This window comes from Podarcis pityusensis (genome assembly GCF_964106645.2).
Source record: "Podarcis pityusensis genome assembly, chromosome: 17".
In the NCBI taxonomy this organism is placed as follows: domain Eukaryota; kingdom Metazoa; phylum Chordata; class Lepidosauria; order Squamata; family Lacertidae; genus Podarcis; species Podarcis pityusensis.
The window spans coordinates 18,992,430-19,006,395 of NC_138042.1; the positions used below are offsets into that span (position 1 = coordinate 18,992,430).

At 44.4% G+C, this 13,966-nt stretch overlaps 1 protein-coding gene across 1 annotated transcript in view; it reads right to left on the minus strand.

The window, feature by feature from the left end:
- Positions 1-1,996: 1,996 nt before the first annotated feature.
- SVEP1 (sushi, von Willebrand factor type A, EGF and pentraxin domain containing 1) overlaps positions 1,997-13,966 on the minus strand; it is a 131,285-nt gene continuing 119,315 nt past the window's right edge. Inside the window, 3 exon segments of the mRNA XM_080987996.1 lie at positions 1,997-6,490; positions 7,922-8,015; positions 12,330-12,425. Coding sequence (XP_080844122.1) covers positions 6,460-6,490; positions 7,922-8,015; positions 12,330-12,425 — 221 coding nt within the window. The 3' untranslated portion in view covers positions 1,997-6,459.

A 13,966-nucleotide genomic window follows, 5' to 3' on the forward strand; every position in this document is an offset into this window, starting at 1 on the left:
TCTGCCTGGTTCCCTGTAACCTCACTTCTCACAGGGAGGGAACCGCCAGAAGGCCCTCAGAGCTAGACCTCAGTGTCTGGGCTGAACGATGGAGGTGGAGACACTCCTTCAGGTATATCACACTGGGCCTTACTGCTAACTGAATTTGCATAGGATTGTGCTGTAAATGGTACCATACAACCATTTTCCTCCCTGCCCTATTGCAATGCCCGAAGTTCCTTTCTCTTCTGCAGGTTTCCAGGCCTACATTTATGGCATCTGCCTTCCCAAAGCAGTCATCATTGAGGCTGCCCCATTTTGTTCTCTCTCCACGCTGGGGTCTGGGTAAAATGAAAGAGGTGTTCTTCCTAGCTCATTTGTGGACATTTGTTGTTGAGCTGGCCTTCTCCATTCCTCCCTACATTCCGCCAAAGAGAATTGTAACCCACCCCATGAGTTTCTATCAGGCTCAGCGACACTCTTTAAAGATCTCATTAAGGTTCTGGCAACATCTGAAAGAGAAGCATCACTAGGTGTGGCCACCAGCCTTTCTATGCCCTGAAAAGGCTATAGGCATGTGTTATGGAGAATAAACATTACACGCTGTTTAATGATTCCTGCAATTAACTGCTGGGGTGGCTCAGAGCTTGAATTCCCTCTGATGGCATTAATCCTCTTAAACCAGTTCTGATGAGCAAAGACCTTGAGGCGGCGTTGTGGATTTGGGCAAGCATTTTCTTCCACCTGCAGAGCATCATGAGTTTCTGTGTCACGCTGTTGGTGTCGGTATGGAGGCTGAAGTACTGAAACCAGACTGCAGATCAACCACAAGCCGGCGTAGCTGTGTTGGAAAACAGCAAGCTGTTCAGCCAAACCCACAACATACAATGCTGTAATTATTTCATCCCTTCTCACTGCCAGGCCCTAACATGTGGCCATGAGTCACTTTTCGTATACGCTCATCAAGGTTTCCATGTGACTGATATTATGTGTGCATTCAATAGGTCTAGGGAGTGCAAATGTTTTAGGGAAAGCGTGTTCTCCTTCATGGAGAGCACGTGTTGCGGTGGGGGCCGCCAGGACACTCCAAAGTTGGGGGCGGGCTAATTGATCGTTGGCCACTGATGCGATTGCGGCTTCCCTTGTTGTGGGGAAGAAGTTAATGTTGCCATTTGTTGATTGACAGCCAGAAATGCTAAAACTCCTTGCATGAGGCTAGGGCTTCCTCTTTTCGCCCGTGCATCGGATTGCCCGTCCCCCCCCCCCCCTAGAATTAGGGTTGTTCACTTTGACCTTGCTATGCCTGTCATGGGGTCATCAGCTCTTGGGGCAGGGGCCCTGTAGGAATTTTGTCCATCTGCCTGATTGGCTGGGGCCATTTGGTTTTTGCCTACTGCGTAGCAAATCGTCACAACTTGTAAGGTTGTGGTTAGGCATTGGTTTATGGTTTGGTTGGTTGAGGGGCATGGATTGGCTGTGCCTGCCCCTCTAATGCTGCTGTGGCAAGGGATTCCGTTAAAGGAATCGGGGGCTAACTATTGCTTGTCCACTCTGCCAAGGGGGCTCGGGCCATAGCAATGAGCTCCTGGTTGCATTTGGGGTGAGGGCAGGTTCCCTGCTCCGTCGCTACCCCCAAGTGTATTCCCCTATTCTGACTTTCGCATCGTGCAGAATGTCAGACTGTCCCCCATGGTGGGGGCAGATAGTCACAACCAATGCCTAAGCAACCACTCACAAATTTGTATTTTAATAAAGTTGTGGCCAAAATTATGCCAAAAATCTTAAACAAAAAATTCTGTGTGATGTGTGAGTTATTGGGGTGGCCCTGGGGACCTCAACATGCAAAAGTCATGACTTTCTGCAAACCACCATTATAAATCTATACTGCCCTCCTCTTCTCGGGAAGGTTCAGGAAGGTTCCACCGTGTCTAGTCCCTGACATGAGGCCAGGTGGGTCTGGCCTGGGCTAAGAAAGAGACCCCCTTTGATTGGTGTCAACAATGAGCAGTCCAGGTAATAAATGGGGTGCAACTTTATTTACAATGTAAAGTGCATCACACAGAAGTTGTTCAAACACATGACAAGCAGTGACATAAATGACAATACATTATTGGAATTTAATTTTTTTAAAAACAACAACGGGTTAATCCCTCTGAGGATTTCGTATAGTAAAAAGAGATTGAAATTCACCAATCCAGCCTTTTATTGTTTCCTCTAGGAACTGCATCGCAGCAGCAGTGCTGTTCTTGAGGGATGTTTCTGGGTCGTTAGGTTTCGAACTCTCTGCCTGATCACCATATAAACAGCAAAATGTACGAACAGCTAGAACTGAAAACAGGTCGGTTGGCTTTATGATCCCTCCCCGACATTTTCCCGCCTCTCAGATCAAAAGTGTGGTTCAAAATACGGGCTTTTTTTCAGGGAAAGGTATGATTCAGAATGCCACCAGGATAAAATAATACACAGAATGCTTGAACACAGAGGAAAATGGGGCAATTTTACAATGATTCGAGGAAGGCAATGGCAGCTGAGTTTTAATTCCCTTTCTTACCCACTAAGTGAAGGTTTCTAAGGTGGAAATATACTCTGACTTGGGAGTTACTTGTCACTGAACTCAGCAAGACTTACTTCTGAGTAAACATGCATAGGGTTTGGTCTGCGCATGTATCGCTCTGTAAATCTTGTAGAACAGCAAGTTCTCTTAAAAGTCTTTGTGTGAAGATAAGCTAATCATTAGTGTATGTATGCTATGTTCCAGCACATGTGCATTATGTTGTGGAGATTGCTGCCTGCTGTTGCAATGACAGGAGCAAATAATGAAGGGGGGAAGGCTGTGAAAAAAGAACGTCAGTGGAATTGCAAGACAATATATTCTTAGTTTAGTCAGTGTTATACACAGTTGCCCTCCCAGGGCTGATTCTTCATTACACTTTCTGCTCAAAACTAGACAGCGGTAGGTTAACAACAGGAAGATTTAAAGGAACTACTAGAAATGACTATCAAAAGCAGTAGTGATATGAGATGATCAGAGCCCCCCCCCCCGAACTTGAAGCATGGGAAGTCCCAATAAAAAAATTATAATTCGGCAGAATATGTAGATTATTTGATATGTATATGTATAATTTGGAATACTTCATGTGATGTGATTGGATTGTTAAAATGGAAAACTTAATAAAAATGATCTAAAAAAACAAAACTAGACAGTGGTGACCATATATTTATTAGAAAATGCATTTTCATTATTTCAACTCCTCCTCTTAATTTTTAAAGGTTCCTGGTAAAAGAGCTATATGTTTTGTCTTTCTATCCTGTTTGCTCTTAGTATCTCCAAGCCCCTGCAAAAACCTAAAAATAAAGTTCTTGTAGTTGTGCACATGCACCAGAAAGGGAGAGCCTGGCTATGCTCAGAAAGGGCCATAACAGTGAGGTTATAAAAGATTAACAATTATTTCCTACCCTTTTGGAATGAATCTGACTGCTATCAGACACACGGGCTGTTTTCAAACCAGGGCCCTAGTCAGTGGTCTTCCACCGTCAGCTGAAAGTTGATGTTTAACTCCCAAGTACAGAGATATTTTCCCAGCTAACAGTCATGGTTGTCTATCCACAACACAAATGCTTAAGTGGGTGGCACAGAACTGATATTTCAAGTACGTTACAGATGGGAAGTAATCTCATTCCCTGTTTCAGGGATGCTAACTTGAATAAAATATTGGGGGGGGGGAGCAGGAAAGCCTCACCCCACATTATTGATCACAATATGTGACACACACCATTTGAATGGCAATGCCCATCAACTTGTTGGGGGGGGGACCTGGCCCCCTCAGATATTTTATTGAGGGGGCCCGAAGGGACCTCGGCCCCTAGGGGTTGGCTCCTATGCCCAGAAAGTGAGGAGGAATTAAAGAACCTTTTAATGAGGGTGAAAGAGGTGAGCGCAAAATACGGTCTGAAGCTCAACATCAAAAAAACCAAGATCATGGCCACTGGTCCCATCACCTCCTGGCAAATAGAAGGGGAAGAAATGGAGGCAGTGAGAGATTTTACTTTCTTGGGCTCCATGATCACTGCAGATGGTGACAGCAGCCATGAAATTAAAAGACGCCTGCTTATTGGGAGAAAAGCAATGACAAACCTAGACAGCATCTTAAAAAGTACCGACATCACCTTGCCAACAAAGGTCCGTATAGTAAAAGCTATGGTTTTACAAGTAGTGATGTATGGAAGTGAAAGCTGGACTATAAAGAAGGCTGATCGCTGAAGAATTGATGCTTTTGAATTATGGTGCTGGAGGAGACTCTTGAGAGTCCCATGGACTACAAGAAGATCAAACCTCTCCATTCTGAAGGAAATCAGCCCTGAGTGCTCACTGGAAGGACAGATCCTGAAGCAAAGGCTCCAATACTTTGGCCACCTCATGAGAAGAGAAGACTCCCTGGAAAAGACCCTGATGTTGGGAAAGATGGAGGGCATAAGGAGAAGGGGACGACAGAGGACGCGATGGTTGGATAGTGTTCTCGAAGCTACCAGCATGAGTTTGACCAAACTGCGGGAGGCAGCGGAAGGCAGGAGTGCCTGGTGTGCTCTGGTCCATGGGGTCACGAAGAGTCGGACACGACTAAACGACTAAACAACAACAAGTGTGTAACATTTGCAGTGCACTACCATGTTTTGTTTTTTTTTTTTTAAAAAAAAACAGAAGCCTACAGGGCATATTCAGTCTCCGATCATTTTGTTTAAACATAGATTACATGCAAACATACTACAAGCCTCCTGAAAACTCGCGATGGACGCAGCCGTTGATTCCACCCACACTTTTCTGAAAAATCCGCCACCACAAGCTTAAGTCTGGAGCTTATGGGCAACTGCAATACGCTCATAATAATAATAAAAAAACTTGTATTGTTTTGCTGCGAGTCTTTGAGTCCTAATCACAGGTATTGCAAGCAAAGCAATATGGAAGCGGCAAAGTGTGGGGAAAAGATGCGCTCACCAGTCACATTACTCTGTGTCACAGTGAACTCCTTGGCAGAAGACAATCTAGCAAAGCTAAGCCCATTTGCACCTCTAAGGAGCAAGCTGCAATACTCTTTGAAGCCAAAAATAAGGTGCCACAGGGCAGGGGTAGAACCAGAATTCAGTGATCAAGGAGTGACCATTAAGCAAGCAAATAGTGTCTAATTAAGCAGCAAATAGTGTCATTTTTTGTAGAGAGTAGGAAGTGTGGAAGAAGCACCTGTTGTTCTATGGAAAACACTCAGGCTGGAAAGTAGTAAATTCATACATGAAATACAGCAGAATTAGCACTGGGTCCAAACATCGTCCTTCCCCCTTTGTTTCTGACCATCTTTTAATTTTAGCAGTGGCTGATTCATTGTAGTTTGAGATCTCTGGTGATGAAAGTTACAGTACTGTGACCTTTGTATTGCTTAGGATCACTAGTTGTAACGGCCTCACTCAGGAAGGAAGGACAGCAAATAAACATCCACATTATTAGCATCAGAAAATGTTTGGAGGATAGTGAAATAAGATGATGTATTTAATTTTTATGTTTTTAAGGTTTGATGTTATGTTATTAATAACTTTTTCGGTTGAGAGATAGCAAAGCGGGTGAAAATAGAAACAAACCAGAAACGCAAGTTGGGGGAAGTCTTGGAGGGGAGGGAGGGATGAATATGTAGTAAACATTAAGAATTTGAGATGTATGTAATGAACGAAAATGGAAAATGAATATATATATTTAAAAAGGAAGGAAGGACAGCAAACAAATGATGTCAGTGGCAGGCAAATAAGAAGCCTAATTTCCATCTCTTTTATGAAAACAGCAACTAGTGTTTTGTTTATTTAATTCTGAATTAAACGGCAACCAAGCACCACCACAATACATGTGTGTGTGTGTGTGTTTTAAATATGTAAGCCATAAATCTACAGTAAAGTGATTGTGTGTTGCTTCACACCAGAGCTAATCGAGGGGGATGCCTTCTACTTATTATTGTGATGGTCAGGTCTGAAAGAATCGCACAATTCTTTCTCTGTTGCGGGAAGTGAGGAGAGATGAATTTGTCTCCTTCAAACAGTAGGGTTTCCATGCCACATGAAAAACTGCTTTCGAAAATTGGTGGGACGGGCAGGTTTGTGTGTGTGTGTGTGTGTGAACCAGAGGATGACAGGGCACAACTTATGCTCAAGGATTTGCAACAATAATTAAAAAATACTCTCAGTCGACAACATTGTTTGTACATTTGTGTGTACTGACAGCAGCATATACGATAACACTTCTGCATGTGAAAAAGGTGGTTCTTTTCAAAATAAAAAAAGTATTAAGAAAACATCATACAAAATTTAAAAAGAACATTTAAAAAACTCAAACACGTTGCCGTTGTTTAAAAAAACAAACAAACCCTGCACTGGGTTCGATTTTACAATGCCTGTAAAATACCAGGGTGTACTGGATCAGTCCTGGAATGTCCAGAGTTCATGTTAAAAGTGGTGGAATCCAGATTTCCTTTTCCTAGATTAGCACACATGGAACAAGAGGGGAAAAACAGGTTAATTATTCACTACAGATCATTACACAAAGCAGGGTGTGCTGCATCAGGAAGACGTCTGCCCTGATTATTATTATTATTATTATAGTTTATATACCGCCCAACACCTGGAGGTCTCAGGGCGGTTCACAGAAAAAATCACAACATATATAATCAGAATAAAAACAACCCAATAAAGCCCCCCCCCCCCAAAGAGCCACATTTGAAAAGGGTATAGGATGTCAAACAGATCAACCAAAGGCCTGGTTAAAAAGGAACATTTTTGCCTACCGCCTAAAGGTGTGTAATGAAGGCATCAGGAGAACTTCCCTGGGGAGAGCATTCCACAAAATGGGGAGCCACTGCAGAGAAGGCCCCGTTCTCGTGTTGCCACCCTTCGGACCTCTCAAGGAGGAGGCACAGGAAGAAGGGCCTCAGAAGGTGATCTCAGGGTTTGGGTAGGTTCATATGGAAAGAGGCGGTCCTTGAGGTATTGCAGTCCTGAGCCGTTTAAGGCTTTATAGGTCAAAACCAGCACTTTGAATTGGGCGCGGAAACTAATTGGGAGCCAGTGCAAAATAGGGTGAGCAAGGTGTTGGGCCTGGAAGTGAGGCTGGGGAGGAGCTCCAAGGGTCAAAGAAAGAGGTCCAGGGGGCCGCATTCAGCTTCCTTGGGAGGCTGTGGACTCTCCTTCCTTGGAGGTTTCCAAGCAGAGGTTAGATGGCCATCTGTCCTGGATGCTTTAGGTGAGATTCCTGCATTGCAGGGGCTTGGAATCAATGACCCATGGGGTCCCTTCCAACTCAACAATTCTAGGATGCTTTGGTCCATGGGGTCACGAAGAGTCGGACATGACTAAATGACTAAACAACAACAACAAATGATTCTACCTTCTCCAGACCTGTTGTAAGTGGTTGTGTGTACAGAGAGGCCAGAATTTGGGACGAAACTCTTAAAACAAAACTACATACATTGAATTGAATTGAATTTTATTATTATGGTCACAGACCAGTTCTGGCTCACTTACTATATCAGGAAAATCATAAAACACAACAGGAATACATTGAATTGCAATTGGGTATGACAGAGGCAATTCAGATATAGCTGCAGTTAAAAATATATATTAAATCTTGATCACTAAAATATAACCTAAAATTAACCTTAATCGTTTTGGTAGTACAGCTTGTTCCCTAAGTTTTATGGCCGTCGCACAGAATTTGACCACCCTTAGCGTGATCTCTGGATCCTTGTCCTCTACCAGGAGTTTTAGACATTGAAGTTTGGACCCATTTGGAGATTTTTGTATAACAGGAGTGATAAATACAGAGCGTATATCCCTGTAGAAATGGCAGCGTAACAAGACATGAGAGACAGTTTCTACCTCCATCAAGCCGCAGGGGAAACTACATACATACCTAGAGCAGTCATGTCCAGTCCAAGGTGACGGGCAATGGCACCGATCCGGTCGTACGCATTTCCCACCATTTAAGCATGGAGACTGGCAGACAGCTGTATTAGAAGACCACAGATCCACATTAGCATTTGTTTGCATCACGGGTTGCTAACCCATGGGCCTTCCAGATGTTGAAGGGCCACACTGGACGATGGGTGTTGTAGTCCCAACAACATCTGGGAGGGGGAGACGCAGGCTAGCCGTCCCAGTTTACATAGTGGCCTGTATAAAGTGGTACCTCAGGTTACATACGCTTCAGGTTACAGGCTCCGTTAACCCAGAAATAGTACCTCGGGTTAAGAACTTTGCTTCAGGATGAGAACAGAAATTGTGCTCCGGCGGCACGGCAGCAGCAGGAGGCCTCATTAGCTAAAGTGGTGCTTCAGGTTAAGAACAGTTTCAGGTTAAGAACGGACCTCCAGAACAAATTAAGTACTTAACCCGAGGTACCACTGTAACTGCTTACACATAACCATTTCCAACTGAACAAGTTTTCAGCCAGTTTAACTGCATGGCTTGCCATGATAATGCAAGCAGGTGTGTCTTTTAAAAATAATAATAAACAAATGGAAGGATTCTGTACATCAGTTTTGAAAACTCCAGGGGTTTTTGTTCTGTTCATGTGGAGGTAAAACAAATGGAGGTCTAGGGAGAAACTTTCAGTGGCTAGTGGAAGCGGACAGTTTGCCCTTCATAGCTCTGCCTCTTTATTCCTACGCCTTCCTTCCCATATGTACATTTCCTTCATTGCCATAGGCCTCAGCCTTTCTCTGCACTGCTTTGCTTTTTCATATGCATTGGCTTTTTCTTCTTTTGGCTGCTGAAAAAAAGAGAAGGAATCACCCACCCGCTGTTCCCCCAAACCCTTTCTTCAGAAAAGGAAGGCATGAATCACGACAAACTTCAGGGAGGTTTCTATCAGAGCTCCCTGCAGTGTCATCCGATTTTCGTTCCTTGAGAACAGAAAATATTTACACATACGCTTACAACTGAGGATGAATTTGTACATGCAAAATAGGGCTTATTTCTCTATGGCGCAAACTTTTTGTGACGGGTGCAGATTAAAGGGAGGGACGTGGGTGGCACTGTGGTCTAAACCACAGAGCCTAGGGTTTGCCAATCAGAAGGTTGGCGGTTCGAATCCCCGCGATGGGGTGAGCTCCCGTTGCTCGGTCCCTGCTCCTGCCCACCTAGCAGTTCGAAAGCACGTCAAAGTGCAAGTAGATAAATAGGTACCGCTCCAGCAGGAAGGTAAATGGCTTTTCTGTGCGCTGCTCTGGTTTGCCAGAAGTGGCTTAGTCATGCTGGCCACATGACCCGGAAGCTGTACGCTGGCTCCCTCGGCCAGTAAAGTGAGATGAGCGCCGCAACCCCAGAGTCGTCCGCGACTGGACCTCATGGTCAGGGGTCCCTTTACCTTTTTATGTGCCTGTTTCCATTGACAGACATGAAGGGATCATGACAGCAAAAGTCATTTGTTGTTTTTTGTTTCCAGAAACATACATTTTAAACCAATTCTCTTAACCTGCATGCACGGAATCCATCTCAGTTCTTATAACCCAGAAAACAGGGAATGGAAAGAAAAACCAAAAAAAGAGAGAAAGGTACAGAAAACAAATAGTTGAAAAATGCAATGATTTGATAAGGACTTCTCTGTTTGTTGATAACTGGACATGGATGTAAAGTGGGAAAAGGGGCAGAATCTCTGTGGAAGCTGTTATACTAAAAGGAACAGCCTGTAGCTGAACTATAAGGGACAAATAATTAAGGAACTAATCTTACGCAGTAGGAATAGTGCCCCAATAGCCATGTGATAGCTATAGTAGTTTCACTGTGCTAGCTATTTAATTACCCGGAAAATGGGCAGAGAGATAAAACCCTAGCATTTCCTGTTAAATCTGAGACACAAAGACTAGGTTTGATAGGAACAAATAACTGAGAATGCAATCCTATGGCTGTTTACTTAGAAGTCCAACTGTTTTCCCTCGGGGCTTACACCTCATATGGCTGCAGCCCAAGACGAACTGGAAGTCCTATTTAAGGAGTTTATTTTTAAAAAAACATTGGCGCAATCCTCTCAAGACAATACATAATGGATGCCTTGAATATTACAGGTTTGGAAACGGAAGGCAAATACATTCAACTGCGACCCTCGTGAGCTTGCCACACACATTTACATTTTAAAAGTATGCTTAAAGTTATTTCAGGTGTGCACCTAAACCAGGGGTGGAGTCCAAAGGGTGGCTATCAAGGCATTTTAGGCGGCCCTCAGGGGCATTTGATGCCCCCACCGGCCCTCACGCTGCCTTCCCAAAGCCATGTAAGCAAGGTGCTTGGTTTGGGGAAGGAGGTGCGAGCGCTCTGATAGGACCCTCACATCCTCCTACCTCCTTCCCGAAGCTTAGTTAGTGATTTCCCAGTTTTGGGAAGGAGGTAGGAGGGCTCTAGGACCCAGAGGGCCCACACATCTCCTTCCTAGAGTTCCCAGTGCCTCACTTAGCCAGCTTTGGGTAGAAAGCAGCATGAGGGCTCCACCCCCCCCCACAAGGCAGTGTGTGCCCCTCCCTGGGTTCTGTGTCAAAGTACTTTTGCAGCCCACTTCGTATGAAAAGTTGGACCACACTGACCTGAGGTAAAAGGTTAAGGTAAAGGACCCCTGGACGGTTAAGTCCAGTCAAAGGTGGCTATATCAAATGTGACATCCTATCAGATGTCAAAGAGATAAACAACTACCTGACATTTAGAAGACATCTGAAGGCAGCCCTGTTCAGGGAAGTTTTTAATGTGTGACATTTTGATGCGTTTTTAATCTTTGTTGGAAGCCGCCAGGAGTGGCTGGGGAGGCCCAGTCAGATGGGCGGAGTACAAATAATAAATAATAATAATAATAATTATTATTATTATTATTATTATTGGGTTGAGGCACTCATCTCTCTTCAGGCTGAGGGAGCCGGCATTTGTCCGCAGACAGATTTTCCAGGTCATGTGGCCAGCATGACTAAACCACTTCTGGAGCCAGTGTGGTGTAGTGGTTAAGAGCGGGGGACTCGTAATCTGGTGAATCGGGTTTGATTCCCTGCTCTTCCACATGCAGCTGCTGGGTGACCTTGGGCCAGTCACACTTCTTTGAAGTCTCTCAGCCTCACTCACCTCACAGAGTGTTTGTTGTGGGGGAGGAAGGGAAAGGAGATTGTTAGCCGCTTTGAGACTCCTTAGGGTAGTGATAAAGCGGGATATCAAATCCAAACTCCTCTTAGTATTTCATGCCTCCGTTGCTGCAGATGTGATTTACACCAATCTCATCTGCAGCAATGGAGGCGTGAAATACTAACATCCTGTCTGGACGCCAGAGCGCACGGAAACACTGTTTACCTTCCCGCCAGAGTGGTACCTATTTATCTACTTGCACTGGTGTGCTTTCGAACTGCTAGGTTGGCAGGAGCTGGGGCAGAGCAACAGGAGCTCACCCCGTTGTGGGGATTCGAACTGCTGACCTTCTGATCGGCAAGCCCAAGAGGCTCAGTGGTTGAGACCATAGCTCCACCCACTTTTTTTAAAAAAAAAACAATTGGGAAATATTGTATGTAGATTTTATAGCTAAATGCTCTATGTGAACGTTAACACTGCCATGAGTGTTTGTGGAAACATCCTTGCTGGAAAACTCTCACTGCAAGACCAGTTAAGAAAAACACTTATTTACAACGTAATGTAATATGTTTAATTAAGCTTATGTGTAGGTCTATCCAAGGCTTAGATTCTAAGGAAGCATAGCATGTATTCTAAGCCTCGATAATTAGCATGTATGTCAAAGCTAATTAGCTGAGGCACATTTCCTGGGTTGGTGTTTTGGACTTGGCAAGCCTAGCCAAATCAACAAGTGTCGATGAAACTTCTTTTGAGATGTCTCTGCCTGGGGTGAACCACCAGAAGTTCAAAGCATTCAAGGAAAAAGAAGTTGGTATGTAAATAATTGGAGCCCCACCCCCTGTAGATAATGAGGGCTTAGTTTAGGGAGTGATGTAACCTGGAAGCAGAGAAGGTGAGCTGGGATGTGCTTTCAGAGCAAGGAAGACTGCAGAGAATGGATGCTGACGCGGCAATCATGGAATAAGCTAGTGACTTTTGGGGTGCTGCTGCCGTGAGCCCCTTCATTGAAAGCTTCAGGTTGCATATGTGTGTAAATAAGCCATATATCATAAAGACACCACAGACTCCTCGGTGCCTGGAACCCCTGAGGTCTCAGTAGACTGGGGTGGCGTGCAATGATAAGATTATGACATTGTCCCTCAAAGCTTCCCAGGAACAATTACAGACCAGCATAACAGATGTTGCTGTTAGATAGCGGGAGGCACAAAGTGAGACAGGTTTACCCTGATGGCAACGGGATCCGGTCCACCCTGCTTGGCAGTCACACTGGTAAGGAGCCACACAGCGACCTCCATTCAGGCAATGCAGGATGCAGATTGCTAAAGAGAAGATGGGGGGGGGGAGTACCAGAGAAAATAAATGCATCAATATTAGGACCAGAAAAACCACTTTCATAAAGTGGGATGATTGAACTAAAATGCCCAAGCTTATTTAAACATACTGTATTTTTCGCTCCATAAGACGCGCTTTTTCCCTCCTAAAAGGTAAGGGGAAATGTGTGTGCGTCTTATGGAACGAATGCAGGGGGGAGGCAGGCTCCGTGCAGCTCTTGCGGGCTTTTCCCCAGGAGGGAGAAGGGACTGACGCGGCCAGTCAGTCCCTTCTCCCTCCTTGTAGAAAAGCCTGCAGGAGCCGCGCGCTCCTTAAAGGGTGCGCAGCTCCTGTGGGCTTTTGTGGGAGGTGGGGGTATTGCCATAGCCACGCGCAGCCTCTCCCAGCTGGAGAGGTTGCGCGCCGCTAAAGAGGATGGATCCCGCTCGCTGTCTTGGCTTCTTTGCTCTTTGGGGCTGGAGGGCGGAAATAAGATTTCCCCCCTTGATTTCCCCCTCTAAAAACTAAGTGCGCCTTATGGAGCGAAAAATACGGTAATTATCTAGGGGATAAGGGTTCATCAATAAAGACCTGGTTATGTTTAGAATGATACCGCATAGGGAAATGTTCCCTGATACCAAGATGAGGGATTCTATGGAATGCGGATAGAGAGAACTGATAAGAATAATGATCTGTTGTGACCTTGACGGAAGCGTACAATAGACAAGCCTTCTTGTGTTTTCGCTCACCCCCCCTTTTTTTCTTCCTTCTCCTTCTCCTTTCCTCTTTCTTTTTTCTTTCCCATAATGGCTTATGTTCTATGTCATGTACTTTGATATTTTTTGTAGGTTTTTTAAAGCCTTTTCCATTATTATTATCATCGAGGATTTTTCTTTTGTAATTTTGGTTGTTTATATTTATCTGTATTTGTTTAAAGTTAAAGTTTAAAGCAAAATAAAAACAAAAATAATTTTTTTAAAATGCCCAAGTTTTTTAAAAATATGTTTTCGCAAACGTTTTCCCCTAGCTTACTCTGTTAAATCACATTGTCTTTATACAATTCCCAACTGCACTTTCAACAGCAACCTTTAACTCTTTTTTTGAGTTAAGAGGCACATGAAATATCAGCGGTTGGCAGCATCCTCGACATTAGATCCTTTACAAACTGCGATGACATTAGATAAGGCATTCTTAAGCCTCCCCCATAGGATGTTACTACCATTCCAAGCCAAATGGGAAAAAAAGAAAAGAAAACATGAACTTTGATGGCTCTAGACAGCTGTCCATTCCTTTCCTTACAAAAGAGAGTTGAAAAGTGAATTGAGGTGGCAGATCACAATGACCAAGAGCACAAAAGCAGTCCCTAAGTGTTGGGAGTCTCGGTTTAGCATTGCTGCCGACACTAAGGTAAGGAAACAAGCGGCGACATGTCAAATGCAAGGCCAGAGCTGTGTGTCTGCTCCACCTCTGACTGATCTGTTCAAGCATAAAGGGGGGGGGGCAGGCAGACCTAGAATACTGCTTTAGAAACTATCATTAGAAAAGGATA